The 16,279-nt window shown below is 47.0% G+C and overlaps 1 protein-coding gene across 1 annotated transcript in view; it reads right to left on the bottom strand.

Annotated features, from left to right (window-relative positions):
- Positions 1-12,618, bottom strand: part of rsad1 (radical S-adenosyl methionine domain containing 1) — a 68,704-nt gene extending 56,086 nt beyond the window's left edge. The window contains exon 1 of the mRNA XM_059949001.1: positions 12,381-12,618. Coding sequence (XP_059804984.1) covers positions 12,381-12,551 — 171 coding nt within the window. The 5' untranslated portion in view covers positions 12,552-12,618. The remainder of the gene's footprint in view (positions 1-12,380) is intronic.
- Between the last annotated feature and the right edge of the window lie 3,661 nt (positions 12,619-16,279).

Here is a 16,279-nt window from a genome sequence, read left to right as displayed (position 1 = left end):
CTGTGGATACCGCTTCGCACAAAGCGAAGGGCTGAACGGGCAGGGTAAGGAATAATAGAGTAAATCCCTGTGGATACCACTTCGCACAAAGCGAAGGGCTGAACGGGCAGGGTAAGGAATAACAGAGTAAATCCCTGTGGAAACCACTTCACACAAAGCGAAGGGCTGAACGGGCAGGGTAAGGAATAATAGAGTAAATCCCTGTGGATACCACTTCGCACAAAGCGAAGGGCTGAACGGGCAGGGTAAGGAATAATAGAGTAAATCCCCGTGGATACCACTTCACACAAAGCGAAGGGCTGAATGGGCAGGGTAAGGAATAATAGAGTAAATCCCCGTGGATACCACTTCACACAAAGCGAAGGGCTGAACGGGCAGGGTAAGGAATAATAGAGTAAATCCCCGTGGATACCACTTCACACAAAGCGAAGGGCTGAACGGGCAGGGTAAGGAATAATAGAGTAAATCCCCGTGGATACCACTTCGCACAAAGCGAAGGGCTGAACGGGCAGGGTAAGGAATAATAGAGTAAATCCCCGTGGATACCACTTCACACAAAGCGAAGGGCTGAACGGGCAGGGTAAGGAATAACAGAGTAAATCCCCGTGGATACCACTTCACACAAAGCGAAGGGCTGAATGGGCAGGGTAAAGAATAATAGAGTAAATCCCCGTGGATACCACTTCACACAAAGCGAAGGGCTGAATGGGCAGGGTAAGGAATAATAGAGTAAATCCCTGTGGATACCGCTTCACACAAAGCGAAGGGCTGAACGGGCAGGGTAAGGAATAATAGAGTAAATCCCTGTGGATACCGCTTCGCACAAAGCGAAGGGCTGAACGGGCAGGGTAAGGAATAATAGAGTAAATCCCCGTGGATACCACTTCGCACAAAGCGAAGGGCTGAACGGGCAGGGAGAGTGAAGAGAAACTTGTGTGAGTACTGCCCTAGGTTGAGGGCTGCTCGGACAGAACGGAACAGAAGGTAAGAAGAATTTGATAAATTGCTTAAACATTGGTAGAATAAACTGTAGGGCTAGGCGTGGAGATAGGATCGGGGAGGTATTTGAACTGTGAGATTTTTTTTAAAGAAATAATACCTAAGAGAAGAAGAGAATAACATGGTGGAAGAAAAATGGAACAGCAGTAGGCATACTGTGCAAGAAATTCCCGGTAAGTAGAGGTGAGATTACTGCAATTTCAGAGAAATGGGAAAAGAGAACCAAAAACCGGAGCACGAAATGGCCAAAAGAAGGGACATTCGATGTAAACTTGTGTGAAGAGATGGAAGCACTAATTAAAAATCATAAACCAAACAATGTCCAAGAAAAGGGAGGAAAGGAGAGAGCAGGAGGTAGAAGTATTGAAACTTTTTAGGATGGAGGGAGAGAGATTGAGAAAGACAGGCAGGATATTGGTAATAAATGAAAAAGACAAAAGGGAACAGGAAATACAGTCGGGTGATGGAGAGGAAAAAACGAACAGGAAGTAGGAAAAGAAGTAGAAAGAATCCCTCCCTATAATGAGCAGGAAACACCCAAGCAGTGCCCCATGATATCAGGAACAGTGATATCACTGATATACATGGGGGGAGTAGAGGTCTGGGACCCTGAGGAGGAAAGAAGGAAATACGAGAAGGTGAGAGAGGTGCTGAGGAACGAGATAGAGGGAGAAAGGATAAAAATAGAACAGGAAAGAAGGGAGATGGAAAGAGAAGTGGAAAGCCTACAGCAGCTGAGAGAGAAGAGGGATTATGAGGAGTATCGGTTATACTATAGAGACAGACAGACTGGAAGAGAACAGGAATCATCTAGACAGCAAGAATGGAGTGAGTTGAAAGGAAGTTGGAGGAAGGTAGGAGACTAGAGTTTGGAGGAAGTACGAGAGAGGGTGGAGAGGCAGATATTGGAGATGGAAGAGGGGACTAGAGGAGAGAAGGAGCAAGGAAGAAGGTATACCCCAGGAAGGTATGAGTGGCAGCCAGTAGTACTAGGGCCAGCAATAGATAAAGGACCAAGTGAGGAAGGAAGCTTGATTACATGGAACGGGGAGAAGGAAATGCTGCCACTGCTGGTAAGGGATCAGGACAAGTACAGTATATCCCTTGGGGATCCCAGGACCTGGAAGGGCTGAAAAATACTCTGCCTAGTCTGCACGAGGGGGCAGGAAAGTGGATTAGAGCCTTTGAGGAGGAAACAACGCGACGATTGTTGGCTGTGGGAGATTTGAAGGCACTGCTGATGGGAACCTCCAAATTTAACGAACTAATGGAAATGGCTGGCATAGTAAACTCGAACGACCCAAGAACTGATGGAGATGGGTTTGACAGAGTGAGGCAGAGGGTATGGCAGGCCCTCAGGAAGCTTTATCCACCCAGAGTGGACCCCAAAGCCTTAAAGGGGGAACTACTGGGAAACACTGAAAACCCAGCAGCCTACGTAGAAAACCAGTTGAAAAGGTGATGACTGGAGACTGAGCAAGAGGTGGAAGATAGCTTGTTTCTGAACTCTCTGTTCCGACAGAGCATTTTGGATGCAATGCCTCCGCAGGTCAAGTCTAAATTGGAGGAAGTGGTTGGGCTGTCATCACTGACCCCACGAGCATTCAGTGATCAGGTAGTCCACGCGGTGGAGAAGTATCGGAGAGACAAACGAAAGCTTGCTGAGCAGCAAGAAGAGGTGCAGCAAAAGCTACTGCAAATGCAGCTCGAAGAACTGAAAAAGAAGGATTAAGAAAAAAGCAAAAAGATGCTGCCAGCCATCACTAGTGTGAGTACAGCCATTACACCATTAGATGGAGGAACCAGTCATTCTGTCAGTCAAGGGCCAGAAAACCCCATGCCAATAATGAATGTCGTCGGAGGAGCATTTCCACAGATGCCCTATTAGGAACAGAGTAAATTTAAGCAACAGCCCAGACAGGACTGGAAGTTCTAAGGAGGGGGGCAGAGGAGTTATGGGCAGACTGGTTAGAAAGCAAACTAGGAGGATGGGGTGCGTGGCTGACTAAATTGGCAATGACTGCAGGCATTGTGCTGATAAGTTGTGCATTTATTCTGTGCTGTTTTCTTCCATGTCTCAAGACTTTGATAATGCGTGCGACAGCAAAACAATTCCCGATGCTCCTGGAAATTGTTGAATCTGACCCTAGACAAGGAGAAAAGCCGATGATGTACTGTTACAGTCTGCGCGACGCACCAAGCGGACTGGAAGGTGTTAATGATGTGGACACTAGTCTGTAAGGGTGTCTGAGTCTTTTTTCCTGTCTCAGCTACAGGACGACAGGTTTTTGGCTCGACAGACTAGGATAACAGAGAGAGATCATTTTGAGCTCTGAGTATGGAAATTGTAGTTGACCCAAATTTGGGATTAAAATGCTGGACTTTATTTTGGCTTTGGTGCACGGCCTCTGAGTGTTCTCTTTCTGTGTGAGACCCTGTGGGTCTCAAAGGGGGGATTATATTGAGAAATATATCTGACATAACCACTATATATACCTGAAATATAATCACTATGCATTAGCTATTTGCTATACTATGTAATCACTTCTAGGTACTGAATATTAGTATGTATTATTTTACTAGACACATTTTGTTATGTGTTGTTTTCACTAGATACTTTGTACTCTCTTAGCTGCATATTATGGCACTTACAGAACACCTGCTTGTTTAGCAGCACTAATAGCTGAGATGTATCTCATGTATTACACTCAGCCTTTGTTTAGTACGAGATAAACAGTGGCGGACAGGATGCTGCGAGCAGGAATGTAATGTGAGGGAGGTTGTCTGGAAAACATAATCTTGGCCACGAATAAGGTCCCAATGCGAACGGGTGAAAAATAATGGTGACGCACCGAGAGCTAGGCAAGAGCGATTGATTAGTTAATATATAGATGATATGCAATTATAAATTGATTGGGTATGCTGATGAAACCGGAATGTAACTGAGATAAGAAATTACTGTAAAGAATGCTGTACACCGGAGCTCGGTGGGCTTTCGGTGACAAGTTCATTGGTTGCCTCAGCCTTTGTTTGCAAGTAAAGGTTTAAACTTCTTGAAGAATTGTCAGCGTCTCCTGGTCATTTCAAGTAACCACGACAGTGCCAGGGTCTGGGATGTTTCTGATCGCGTCCAAGATATCCTGAAGTGGGAAGGAGAACAGCTAGAGGTTGTGGTACATGTCGGTACCAACGACATAGGTAGGGAGGAGGTCCTGATAAAAGACTACAGGGAGTTAAGAAGGAAGTCGAGAAACAGGACCTCCAAGGTAGTAATCTCAGGATTACTGCCTGTGCCACACGACTGTGAGATTAGGAATAGGATGAGGTGGAGGATAAATGCATGGCTGAGGGATTGGAGCAGGGGGCAGGGATTCAGATTTCTGGATCACTGGGACCTATTTTGGGGCAAGTGTGACCTGTACAAAAAGGACAGGTTGCACTTGCATCCCAGGGGGACCAATATCCTGGTGGGGAGGTTTGCAAAGGCTATTGGGAAGAGTTTAAACTAGAGTTGCTGGGGATGGGAACCAAACTGAAGAGATGGAGGTAGAGGCTGTTAGCTCACAAATAGAGAAAGCTTGGAGACAGTGTGAGAGGGAGGATAGGCAGGTGGTAGAGAAGGGAGACACTCAGACTGATGGTTTGAGATGTGTCTATTCTAATGCAAGGAGTATTATGAACAAAGCAGATGGGCTTAGAGTGTGGATCAGTACTTGGAGCTATGATGTTGTGGCCATTACAGAGACTCGGATGGCGAGAGCCAGGCTTTAGTTATTTCAGAAAGGACAGGGAGGGTGGAAAAAGAGGTGGGGGTGTGGCACTGTTGATCAGAGATCGTGTCATGGCTGCAGAAAAGGAGTTAAGTCATGGAGAGATTGTCTATGGTCTCTGTGGGTGGAAGTTGGGAACAGGAAGGGGTCAATAACTTTGCTGGGTGTTTTTTTTATAGACCACCGAATAGTGACAGGGACATTGTTTAATTGGAGTAAGGGGAAACATGACGCTATCAGGCAGGAACTTGGAAGCATAAATTGGGAGCAGATGTTCTCAGGGAAACGTACGGCAGAAATGTGGCACATGTTCAGGAGATATTTGCGTGGCGTTCTGCATAGGTATATTCCAATGAGACAGAGAAAGGATGGTAGGGTACAATAACTATGGCATACAAAGGCTGTTGTAAATCTAGTCAAGAAAAAAAGAAAAGATAATGAAAGGTTCAAAAAACTAGGTAATGACAGAGATCTGGAAGATTATAAGGCTAGCAGGAAGGAGCTTAAGAATGAAATTAGGAGACCCAGAAGGGGCCACGAGAAGGCCTTGGCAGACAGGATTAAGGAAAACCCCAAGGAATTCGACAAGTATGTGAAGAGCGAGAGGATAAGATGTGAGAGAACAGGACCAATCAAGTGTGTCAGTAGAAAAGTGTGTATGGAACTGGAGGATATAGCAGAGGTACTTAATAAATACTTTACTTCAGTATTCACTATGGAAAAGGATCTTGGTGATTGCAGTGATGACTTGCAGTGGACTGAAAAGCTTGAGCATTTATTTATTAATAAAGAGAATGTGCTGGAGCTTTTGGAAAGCATCAAGTTGGATAAGTCGCCGGGACCAGATGAGATGTACCCCAGGCTACTGTGGGAGGCGAGGGAGGAGATTAGTGAGCCTCTGGCGATGATCTTTGCATCATCAATGGAGACAGGAGAGGTTCTGGAGGATTGGAGGGTTGTGAATGCTGTTCCTTTATTCAAGAAAAGTACAGATAGCCCAGGAAATTATAGACCAGTGAGTCTTACCTCGGTGGTTGGTAAGTTGATGGAGAAGATCCTGAGAGGCAGTATTTATGAACATTAGGAGAGGCATAGTATGATTAGGAGTAGTCAGCATGGCTTTGTCAAGGGCAGGTCATGCCTTACGAGCCTGACTGTGTTTTTTTGAGGATGTGACTATACACATTGATGAAGGTAGAGCAGTAGATATAGTGCATATGGATTTCAGCAAGGCATTTGACAAGGTACCCCATGCAAGGTTTATTGAGAAAGTAAGGAGGCATGGGATCCAAGGGGACATTGCTTTGTGGATCCAGAACTGGCTTGTCCACAGAAGACAAAGAGTAGTTGTAGACGGGTCATATTCTGCATGGAGGTTGGTGACCAGTGGTGTGCCTCAGGGATCTGTTTTGGGACCCCTCCTCTTTGTATTTTTATAAATGACCTGGATGAGAAAGTGGAGGGATGGGTTAGTAAATTTGCTGATGACACAAAGATTTGGGTTGTGGATAAGTGTGGAGGGCTGTCAGAGGTTACAACGGGACATTGATAAGATGGAAAACTGGACTGCGAAGTGGCAGATGGAGTTCAACCCAGATAAGTGTGAAGTGGTTCATTTTAGTAGGTCAAATATGATGGCAGAATATAGTAGTAATATCAAGACTCTTGGCAGTGGGGAGGATCAGAGGGATCTTGGGGTCAGTCCATAGGGCACTCAAAACAGCTGCGCAGGTTGACTCTGTGTTTAAGAAGACATACAGTACACACTGGCCTTCATCAATCGTGGGACTGAGTTTAAGAGCTGAGAGGTAATGTTGCAGCTATGTAGGACCCTGGTCAGACCCCACTTGGAGTACTGTGCTCAGTTCTGGTTGCCTCACTACAGGAAGGATGTGGATACTATAGAAAAGGTGCAGAGGAGATTTACAAGGACGTTGCCTGGATTGGGGAGCATGCCTTATGAGAATAGGTTGAATGAACTTTGCCTTTTTTCCTTGGAGCGACAGAGGATGAGAGATGGCCTGATAGAGGTGTATAAGATGGATCCTGTGGATAGTCAGAGGCTTTTTCCCAGGGCTGAAATGGCTAGCATGAGAGGGCACAGTTTTAAGGTACTTGGAAGTAGGTATGGAGATGTAAGGGTTAAGTTTTTTTTAACTCAGAGTGGTGAGTGCGTGGAATGGGCTACCGGCAACGGTGGTGGAGGCAGATACGACAGCGTCTTTTAAGAGACTCCTGGACAGGTACATGGAGCTTCGAAAAATAGAGGCTATGGGTAACCCTAGGCAGTTTCTAAGATAAGGATATGTTTGGCACAACCTTGTAGGCTGGAGGGCCTGTACTGTGCTGTAGGCTTTCTATGTTTCTAAGAACACCAAATACATTATGCAGATGAACCATCCTTGAACTGAGGAGTGAGTGTGTTGTCTGTTTTACGAAGCTAGCACCATGGTGTTAGTCTTCCCTCTCTTCATGGAAAACAAATATGCTTATAACTGATTCACTCTGGGAATTGATTTGTAGAGCACCTTTTTGCTACGGTTTATAGCAAATGACAGTTAACCCAGATTGTTGGGAGTTAATGAAAGGACAGTGTTCCCTGGTGAATGTAAAAGCTGTGAAGGAGCAGAATAAAGATTTTAGGAAAGTTAGGTAGTGTTACTCCTAGTCATCTTTCTTACAATATAAAAGAGCTCAAGCTATATTTTGAGAAGTAGTGAGAAGGGCAAAGGAAATGTATTGGCATACGTACAGTGATAGCATTGGGAAAGAGATCCAGATAGGGGAAACACGAGGAAATGGGTGTAGGGATGGGGTAAGAAGGGAATTAACGGAAGTTAGAGAAGTCAATGTTCATGCCATCAGGTTGGAGGCTACCCAGCTGGTATATAAGGTGTTGTATACCCACTTCCCCCTTTCTTTCTCCTGAGGCCTCCCGTCCCATGATCCTTTCCCTTCTCCAGCTCTGTATCACTTTTGCCAATCACCTTTCCGGCTCTCAGCTTCACCCCACCCCCTCTGGTCTTCTCCTATCATTTCGCATTTCCCCCTCCCCCCACTACTTTCAAATCTCTTACTATCTTTCCTTTCGGTTAGTCCTGACGAAGGGTCTCGGCCCGAAATGTCGACAGTGCTTCTCTCTATAGATGCTGCCTGGCCTGCTGTGTTCCACCAGCATTTTGTGTGTGTTGCCAGATAGGGGAAGTTTGGGATGTGATACAGAAAGTGGGTGAGTTAGAAAACTTGATGCATTACTGGTTTTGTATTGTGGGGAGAAGGTTGCAGTTACTGACTCTGAAAAAGCAAAATTATTAGCAAGAACATGTCAGTGTACATATTTTAGAGAATAGTAGAGGAGCGGTTTTATAGGGAAACAGTTTTGGCAAGCAGATTGCTGAGATAAAAAGAATGTTCCATTTCCTGCTTGGATGGTGAATTTATAGTGTCTGAATTTAAAAGGGCTATTAACGGTGCTGGTCAGACATCATCTGGGAGAGAATACATTTGTTATGTTTACATGGTTATCAGATTTGGAACTTATACTGGTCTTGGAATTTATTAACACAATATGGGTTGAAGGGCAACTTCCTGCTTCCTAGAAATTACAGGTTATTATCCCGACATTGAAACCTGGTGAAGATCCTTCCAGTTATGGAGTATTTCACCTACTTCACATGGATGTAAGATGATGGAACAAATGGTTATAGCAAGGCTTGCTTGCTTTGTGGAAAGTAGTGGAAAATTAGCTGTGTACTAATCTAGATTTTGTAAAGGAGAATGACCATAGACTCAGTCAAGTTTGGAATCTGATATTCGTAAGGCCCAAGTTAATAAAGAATCAGTGGTAGTAGTTTCCTTTAATGTGGAGAAAGCATATGATGTTACAGACACAAGGGTTGATGCTTAAACTGGAAAAGAAGGGTATAAGTCAAGGGTCGGCAACCTGCGGCTCCGGAGCCGCATGCGGCTCTTTGATCTCTGTGCTGCGGCTCCCCGTGGTTTGTTAGTTTTTGAAATGTAATTTGAAATTTGAAGATTATGGTGATCTTGTACAATCTAAAAACGTTGTGGAGACCCCATTTCCTGGCACATCCGAACCGGCTCACAATTAGCCACCATTCCGGCTAAGGGAGAGAGCCTACGGGGGTTTGTGAGTATGTGTCTTTTGGAGCATCCACGCCCACGAGGACGGGTTGAGGGAGGCTTTAAATCAAGGCTGTTTAGTTTGACTGCAGTGTCTTTATTTTAGCGCTGCGTGTAGCGCTACACCGCTACAACGTGTTTTTTATTGCTATTAATATGCATCACCACTGCCAATGCCTGACACCCGCCAGTGCGCGCTTTCTTTTAATTCTTCGATCCAAGGTAGGCTACCTATGGAGTAACCTTCAACCCAACGTCTTTTTTTCCGAGTTCAAAATGTTTTTGTTGCATGCAGAAATGTAATTTTGTTTTCTCTGCAGGAGTTCATCAATTTCATAAATGCAACACATTATAGTTTGTTTATACATAGCATAAAGGCAAAAAAACTGTTGTATGCAGTGTTATTTCATTTTAAATGTCAAACGGGTTTTGTGGCTCCCAGTGTTTTCTTTTCTGTGGGAAATGGGTCCATATTGGCTCTTTCAGTGGTAAACGTTGCCGACCCCTGGTATAAGTGGTAGAATGTTCAGATGGATTCAAGATTTTTTATGTGGTAAGAAGATATAAATTAAGCCCGGAACAACATTCTCTAAGGGGCATTAGATATGGAATGGGACTCCACAAGGGAGTGTATGTAGCCCACTCCTTTTTAATATTGGCTCAGACATTTCCAAATCATTATATACTCATCATGATGCAGTGAGGAAGAGAAGCAGGAATATAAATTAGAGAGTTAGGAAAATGCAGGCAGCTATTAATGAAATTAAAGGAATGGGCTTGTCTGGGGAGGGGGTTTATCTTTTCTGTAGCAAAGATTCAAGTTATTTGTCTTTCTAAAAGGAACATTACACCCACAATTGATCTCGAGCTAAATAGTAAATCTGTTAAACGAGAGTTAGTGGTAAAGTTTCTAAATATGGAGAACAGACTAACATGGAAGGTGCATGTGAATAAAATTCTAGAGAAGTGTTAAAACGTCCTTAATGTGCAAAGGTTGGTTGGGTGTAACTGGGGTGTGAATAGAATTCACTTAAACAACTGTATATTGCTTTGATCAGATCTGGTTTTGATCATCGATGTGATGGCTATGGGTCAACCTCACCAGTGGTCTTAGATAAGGTTCAAGTTCAATCACTGAGATTATGTTGTGCTGCTCGTAAACAAATATTATGGGTTCTTACACATCAACAAGGCCCAGTGAAAGTTCATTCAGCTATTTCTGTTTATGTTCCGAAATGCAGGTGACTAGGATACTATTAAGAAAGGATTATTGGACAAAGCATCAGTATTCACAACAGAGATAGTTGCTATCATTTTAGCCTTTGAATAGATCGAAGAAGTACGCTCTGATATCTACTTCTGTGCTGATTCATTTGCGCCATTAACGTCCATTAAAACAAGTGCTTCAAACTATAGTCCTGACACTCTTCTTGAAATTGCACAACAGTTGATGAGGCTGCAGGTATGTGCCTGTGTATGCGTTTCATATGAGCTCATGCCCAAATTGAGATTGAGGGAAACAAGGTGACAGACATTCTTACCAAGCAATCACTTCAAATGAAAGATATAAATGTACACTAGTCGTCCCTTTGCATTGGGGGAAATGAAAGCCCATTCAGTCAACGTGGCAACAAAGTTGGGATAAGGAAATGAAAGGATGGCATTTATATAAAATTCAAAAGATGTTGGGAACTCATCTGGGAGATGGGTATAAAAGGAGGAAATCTGAATCCAAATCAGGTTTAGTATCACTGCCATATGTTGTGAAACGTATTAACTTAGTGGCAGCAGTACAACACAATACACGATAATATCCTGAGGTGGTGTCCAAGGGTTTAACGTTCATTCAGGAATCGGATGGCAGAGGGGAAGAAGCTGCTCCTGAGTCGCTGAGTGTGTGCCTTCAGGCTTCTGTACCTCCTCCCTGATGGTAACAGTGAGAAAAGGGCATGTCTTGGGTGGTTGGGGTTGCCACCACCTTTTTAAGGCACTGCTCCCTGAAGATGTGGTGGATACAATGGAGGCTAGTACCCAAGATGGAGCTGACTAAATTTACAACTCTCTGCAGCTTACTTCGATCCTGTGCAGCGGCAACCCCCCACCCCCACCTCATAACAGATGGCAATGCAGCAGCCAGAATGTGCTCCATGGTACTTATCAAATCTCCTCAAACTCCCAATGAAATACAGCCGCTGTCTTGCCTTCTTTATAGCCGGATCAACATGTTGGGATCAGGTTGCATCCCCAGATATTAATGCGCTCACTCTCTCCACTTCTGATCCCTCTGTGAGGATTGGTGTGTCTTCCCTCATCCTGTCCCTTCTGAAGTCCACAATCAGCTCTTTGGTCTTAATGATATTAAGTGCAAGGTTGTTGCTGTTACACCACTCATCTAGCTGGTATATCTTGCTCCTGTACACCCTCTCGTCACCCTCTGAGATTCTGCCAACCATGGTTGTATCATCAGCAAATTTACAGATGGCATTCCAGCTGTGCGTAACCAGTCATGGGTGCTGAGTAGACAGTGGGCTAAGCACACATCCCTGAGGTGCATCAGTGTTGATGGTCAGTGATGTTATTACCAATCCACACAGATAGCAGTCTTTCTACTTCCTACCAGAGTAGGAAATTGAGGATGCAGTTGCAGAGGGGGGGTACAGAGGCCCAGGTTCTCCAGCTTTTTGACCAGGACAGCCAGAAAGACAGTGTTAAATGCTGAGTTATAGTCAATAAACGGCATCCTGACATATTGTATTGTATTGTCTAGATGTCCAAGTTCACGTGGAGAGTCAATGAGATTGTGTCCGCCATAGACCTATTGTGACGATATTAGTCCTTGCTGAGTCAGGAACCTCTCAGAGAACTTTATCACTGTAGATCTGAGTGCTACTGGACATCAGGCAGCTCACACTGAATTTCTTGGTCACTGGTATAATTGTTGCCCTTTTGAAGCAGGTGGGAACTTTCGACTATAGCAGTGAGAGATTGAAAATATCTTTGAACTCCCCCCCCCCCCCCCAGTTGTTTGACACAAATTTTCACAGCCTTACCGGGTACAGTCACCATCAAGGCCTGCCACTGCGAAAGTTCACTCTTCTGAAAGACAGCCCGATGTGGTCTCCGAGACACATCACAGAAGTATTACCTACACGATTACGCATTGGACATAACTGCCTGTTCAGATGCATGATATGCGCATCTGTATGGAGCCACTTGTCAAGGAAAGGTGCAGTGTATGTTTAAATCAGTTCCTGTGTGGTGCAAAGCAAGCATTTAAACGCTGAACTGAGATCTTGGGACACAGTTTAACAAGGAAAGTTTGGGGGGATATTACTGCCATAAAAGTTTCTAAAAGGATAGACTGATTTCATTGGAGTATTTTGGAGAACGGGGGAATATTGCGGATTCACTTCCTGTCTCACCGCTCCATGGACCAAGCAGTACCGCCCGCACCTCCCCAACACTCACATGAACGTACAGGGACGCCCGCTGTGAAGCTCCTGCGTCCTCCGATGCCAGTCGGACCGTGGGGACCGGGGCTCCGGACTCCCCAGGGTGCCGAGGCCTGGCACTGACCCAGCCACCTGCCGGCCCGAAAAGCTGGCGCGGTGCGGCCGCAGCCCGCCCGAGCAGCGGCATGGCGCCTCGTCCCGACTCCAGTCGCCCTCGCTGCTGCCCCCGGTGGCGCGGTGCGGCCGCAGCCCGCCCGAGCAGCGGCATGGCGCCTCGTCCCGACTCCAGTCGCCCTCTCTGCTGCCCCCGGTGGCGCGGTGCGGCCGCAGCCCGCCCGAGCCGCGGCGGCGTGGCGCCTCGTCCCGACTCCAGTCGCCCTCGCTGCTGCCCCCGGTGGCGCGGTGCGGCCGCAGCCCGCCCGAGCAGCGGCATGGCGCCTCGTCCCGACTCCAGTCGCCCTCGCTGCTGCCCCCGGTGGCGCGGTGCGGCCGCAGCCCGCCCGAGCAGCGGCATGGCGCCTCGTCCCGACTCCAGTCGCCCTCGCTGCTGCCCCCGGTGGCGCTGTGCGGCCGCAGCCCGCCCGAGCAGCGGCATGGCGCCTCGTCCCGACTCCAGTCGCCCTCGCTGCTGCCCCCGGTGGCGCGGTGCGGCCGCAGCCCGCCCGAGCCGCGGCGGCGTGGCGCCTCGTCCCGACTCCAGTCGCCCTCTCTGCTGCCCCCAGTGGCGCGGTGCGGCCGCAGCCCGCCCGAGCAGCCGCGGCGGCGTGGCGCCTCGTCCCGACTCCAGTCGCCCTCGCTGCTGCCCCCGGTGGCGCTGTGCGGCCGCAGCCCGCCCGAGCCGCGGCGGCGTGGCGCCTCGTCCCGACTCCAGTCGCCCTCGCTGCTGCCCCCGGTGGCGCGGTGCGGCCGCAGCCCGCCCGAGCCGCGGCGGCGTGGCGCCTCGTCCCGACTCCAGTCGCCCTCGCTGCTGCCCCCGGTGGCGCGGTGCGGCCGCAGCCCGCCCGAGCCGCGGCGGCGTGGCGCCTCGTCCCGACTCCAGTCGCTCTCGCTGCTGCCCCCGGTGGCGCGGTGCGGCCGCAGCCCGCCCGAGCCGCGGCGGCGTGGCGCCTCGTCCCGACTCCAGTCGCCCTCGCTGCTGCCCCCGGTGGCGCGGTGCGGCCGCAGCCCGCCCGAGCCGCGGCGGCGTGGCGCCTCGTCCCGACTCCAGTCGCCCTCTCTGCTGCCCCCAGTGGCGCGGAACCCCGCTGACTGAACGAGCAGAGGGACGGAGGGCTGGGAAGTGAATGGCAGAGACGGGGGAGGGTGTGTGTCCACATTTTATTGACCTGCCTGACCCTGTCGTGCTAATGGAGGGATGCGCTGTGGGCCGGGGTGCCGGTAATGGTCATGCAGCATCCATGATGGTGGAACAGAAATCCCACTTTGGAGAAAAAAGCGGGAATCTTGGGTGTTCTGAATGGAAGGCTTCTCCTGACAACATGCAGCAAAGGTGGAGGAATTGAGAGAAGGGAGTCATATGTTTACAAGTGGCAAGGTGGGAAGTGGTATAACCAAGGTAACCGTGGGAGTGAGTGACTTTGTAAAGATGTCCGTAAATAATCTGCCTCCGGAGGTGGAGACAAAGTGATTGAGAAAAAAGAGCGAGGTGTCATAAGTGAACCAAGTAGAGTGAAAGGTAGACAACATGAATGAGTCAGTATTAGTGCAGGAGCAATATCAATGCAGTTGTCAATGTAGCTGAGAAAGCGTTCCAGAGCATTACCAGTGGAGATGTGGAATTGTCGGCCCATAAAGCTGCCATCATCAGAGGTGGGAAGGGTCTGCAACTTTAAATTCCTTGGTGTTATTATTTCGGAGGACCTGGTTGACCTGGGCCCAATACGTGAGTGTAATTATGAAGAGAGCACAACAGTGCCTCTGCTTCCTTAGGAGTTTGCAAAGATTCAGCATGACAACTAAAACTTTGACAAACTTCTATAGATGTGTGGTGGTGAGTATATTGACTGGCTGCATCACAACCTGGTAATGGAAACATCAAAGCCCACAAGCTGAAAATTCCACAAGAAAGTAGTGGATATAGCCCAGTCCGTCATTGGTAAAGCCCTCTCCACCATTGAGCACATCTACGTGAAACATCATTGTAGGAAAGCAGCATCCATCATCAGGGACTCCCACCACCCAGCAAATGCTCTTTTTTTTGCTTCTGCCACCTGGAAGAAGGTATAGGAACCTCACACCACCAGGTTCAGGAACAGTTAGCACTCCTCAATCATCGGGAATACCTCAATCAAGTGGAATACCTTCACTGAACTTCCCAAATATGGACTTACTTTCAACATCTCTTCATCTTATGTTCTCAATATTTATTGACTATTTATGATTATTATTTCTTTATTTTTGTATTTGCACAATTTGTTGTCTTTTGCACACTGGCTGACTGCCCAAGCTGGTGTGGTCTTTCACTGATTCTGTTATGGTTAATATTCTATGGGTTTATTGAGTATGGTCACAACACCGTGAATCTCAGAGTTGTATATGGTGACGTATACGTACTTTGATAATAAATTTACTTTGAACATAGACTGTTCAATGTAACCAACGAAAAGGCAGATATCGCTGCTGTCCACAGGTTTTGATTTGGAGAAAATGGAAAGTGGTGCCAAAAGAAATTGTTGAGGGTAGCTATCAGTTCCTCCAGATGGAGGAGGGTGGTGGTAGAGAGGGACTGGTTGGATCTGTTGCTCAGGAGGAAGTGGAGAACTTTAAGATTTTTCTGATTGGTGGGGAAGGAAGTGTACAGGGACTGGAAGTATGGAGCATTCATGGCCAGGGAACTGGAAGTAGTTGAAGTGAGGGGCACAAGAAGTGTCATGAATAGGAAAGAACCAAGAGGATAAAAGGAGTCAAAGGTATGTGGAGACGAGTTCAAGGGACAAAAGCAAGTAGAAACAATCAGCCTACCAGACGAGGCCAGACTCAGGTTGGAGGAGGAGCAACTCATTCCATCTGAGTAGTCTGCAAACTTGTAGATTCCCTCCAAGATGGCTTGTTAGAGCAGCTTGTGGTTGAGCCCACCAGGGGAAAGGTGATTCTAGATTGGGTCTTGTGTAATGAACTGGATTTAATTAGGGACAAAGAAATGGTGGACAAACTTACTAAGTATTTTACATCAGTCTTCACTGTGGAAGACAGTAGCAATATGTCAAAAATTTGAGTATCGGGGTAGCAGTGAGTGTAGAAGAAGATGCTTCAGAAGCTGAAAAGTCTGAAAGTAGATAAAGTCATTTGGACCACATGGACTATTCTTCAGGGTTCTGAAAGATACCTGAAAAGAATACATAGGTATTAGTAATGATCTTTCAAAGGTCAGTAGATTTCGGAATGGTTCTGTAGGACTGGAAAATTGCAAATATTTACTCTTCAAGAAGAGTTGGAGGCAAAAGAAAGAAAATTACAGGCCAATTAGCCTGATCTCAGTGGTTGGGAAGAAGTTGGGGTTTATTATTAAGGATGAAGTTGGAGTCTATTATTTAGGGTGAAGTTTGAGGATACAGTACTTCGAGGTGCATCATAAGATAGACCAAAATCAGCATGCTGGCTTCCTTCGGGGGAAATCTAGCCTGACAAATCTGTAGAAATGTTTTGAGGAATTAACAGGCAGGATAGACAAGGAAGAGTCAGTGGCTACTGTTTACTTCAATGTTCAGGAGTCCTTTGTCAAGGGGCCACACATGAAGCTACTTAACAAGGTACGAGCCCATGGTATTACAGGAATGATACCAGCATGGATAAAGTAGGAGGCAAAGAGTTGGCTGCCAGTGACAAGTGTTCTGCAGGGGTCAATATTGGGACTGCTTCTTTTCACGCTATGTGTCAATAACTTGGATGACAGAACTTATGACTTTGTGACTGATG

The sequence above is a fragment of the Hypanus sabinus genome, chromosome 23 (assembly GCF_030144855.1).
Source record: "Hypanus sabinus isolate sHypSab1 chromosome 23, sHypSab1.hap1, whole genome shotgun sequence".
Taxonomy (NCBI): Eukaryota; Metazoa; Chordata; class Chondrichthyes; order Myliobatiformes; family Dasyatidae; genus Hypanus; species Hypanus sabinus.
This window is presented reverse-complemented; position numbering and strand designations above follow the sequence as displayed.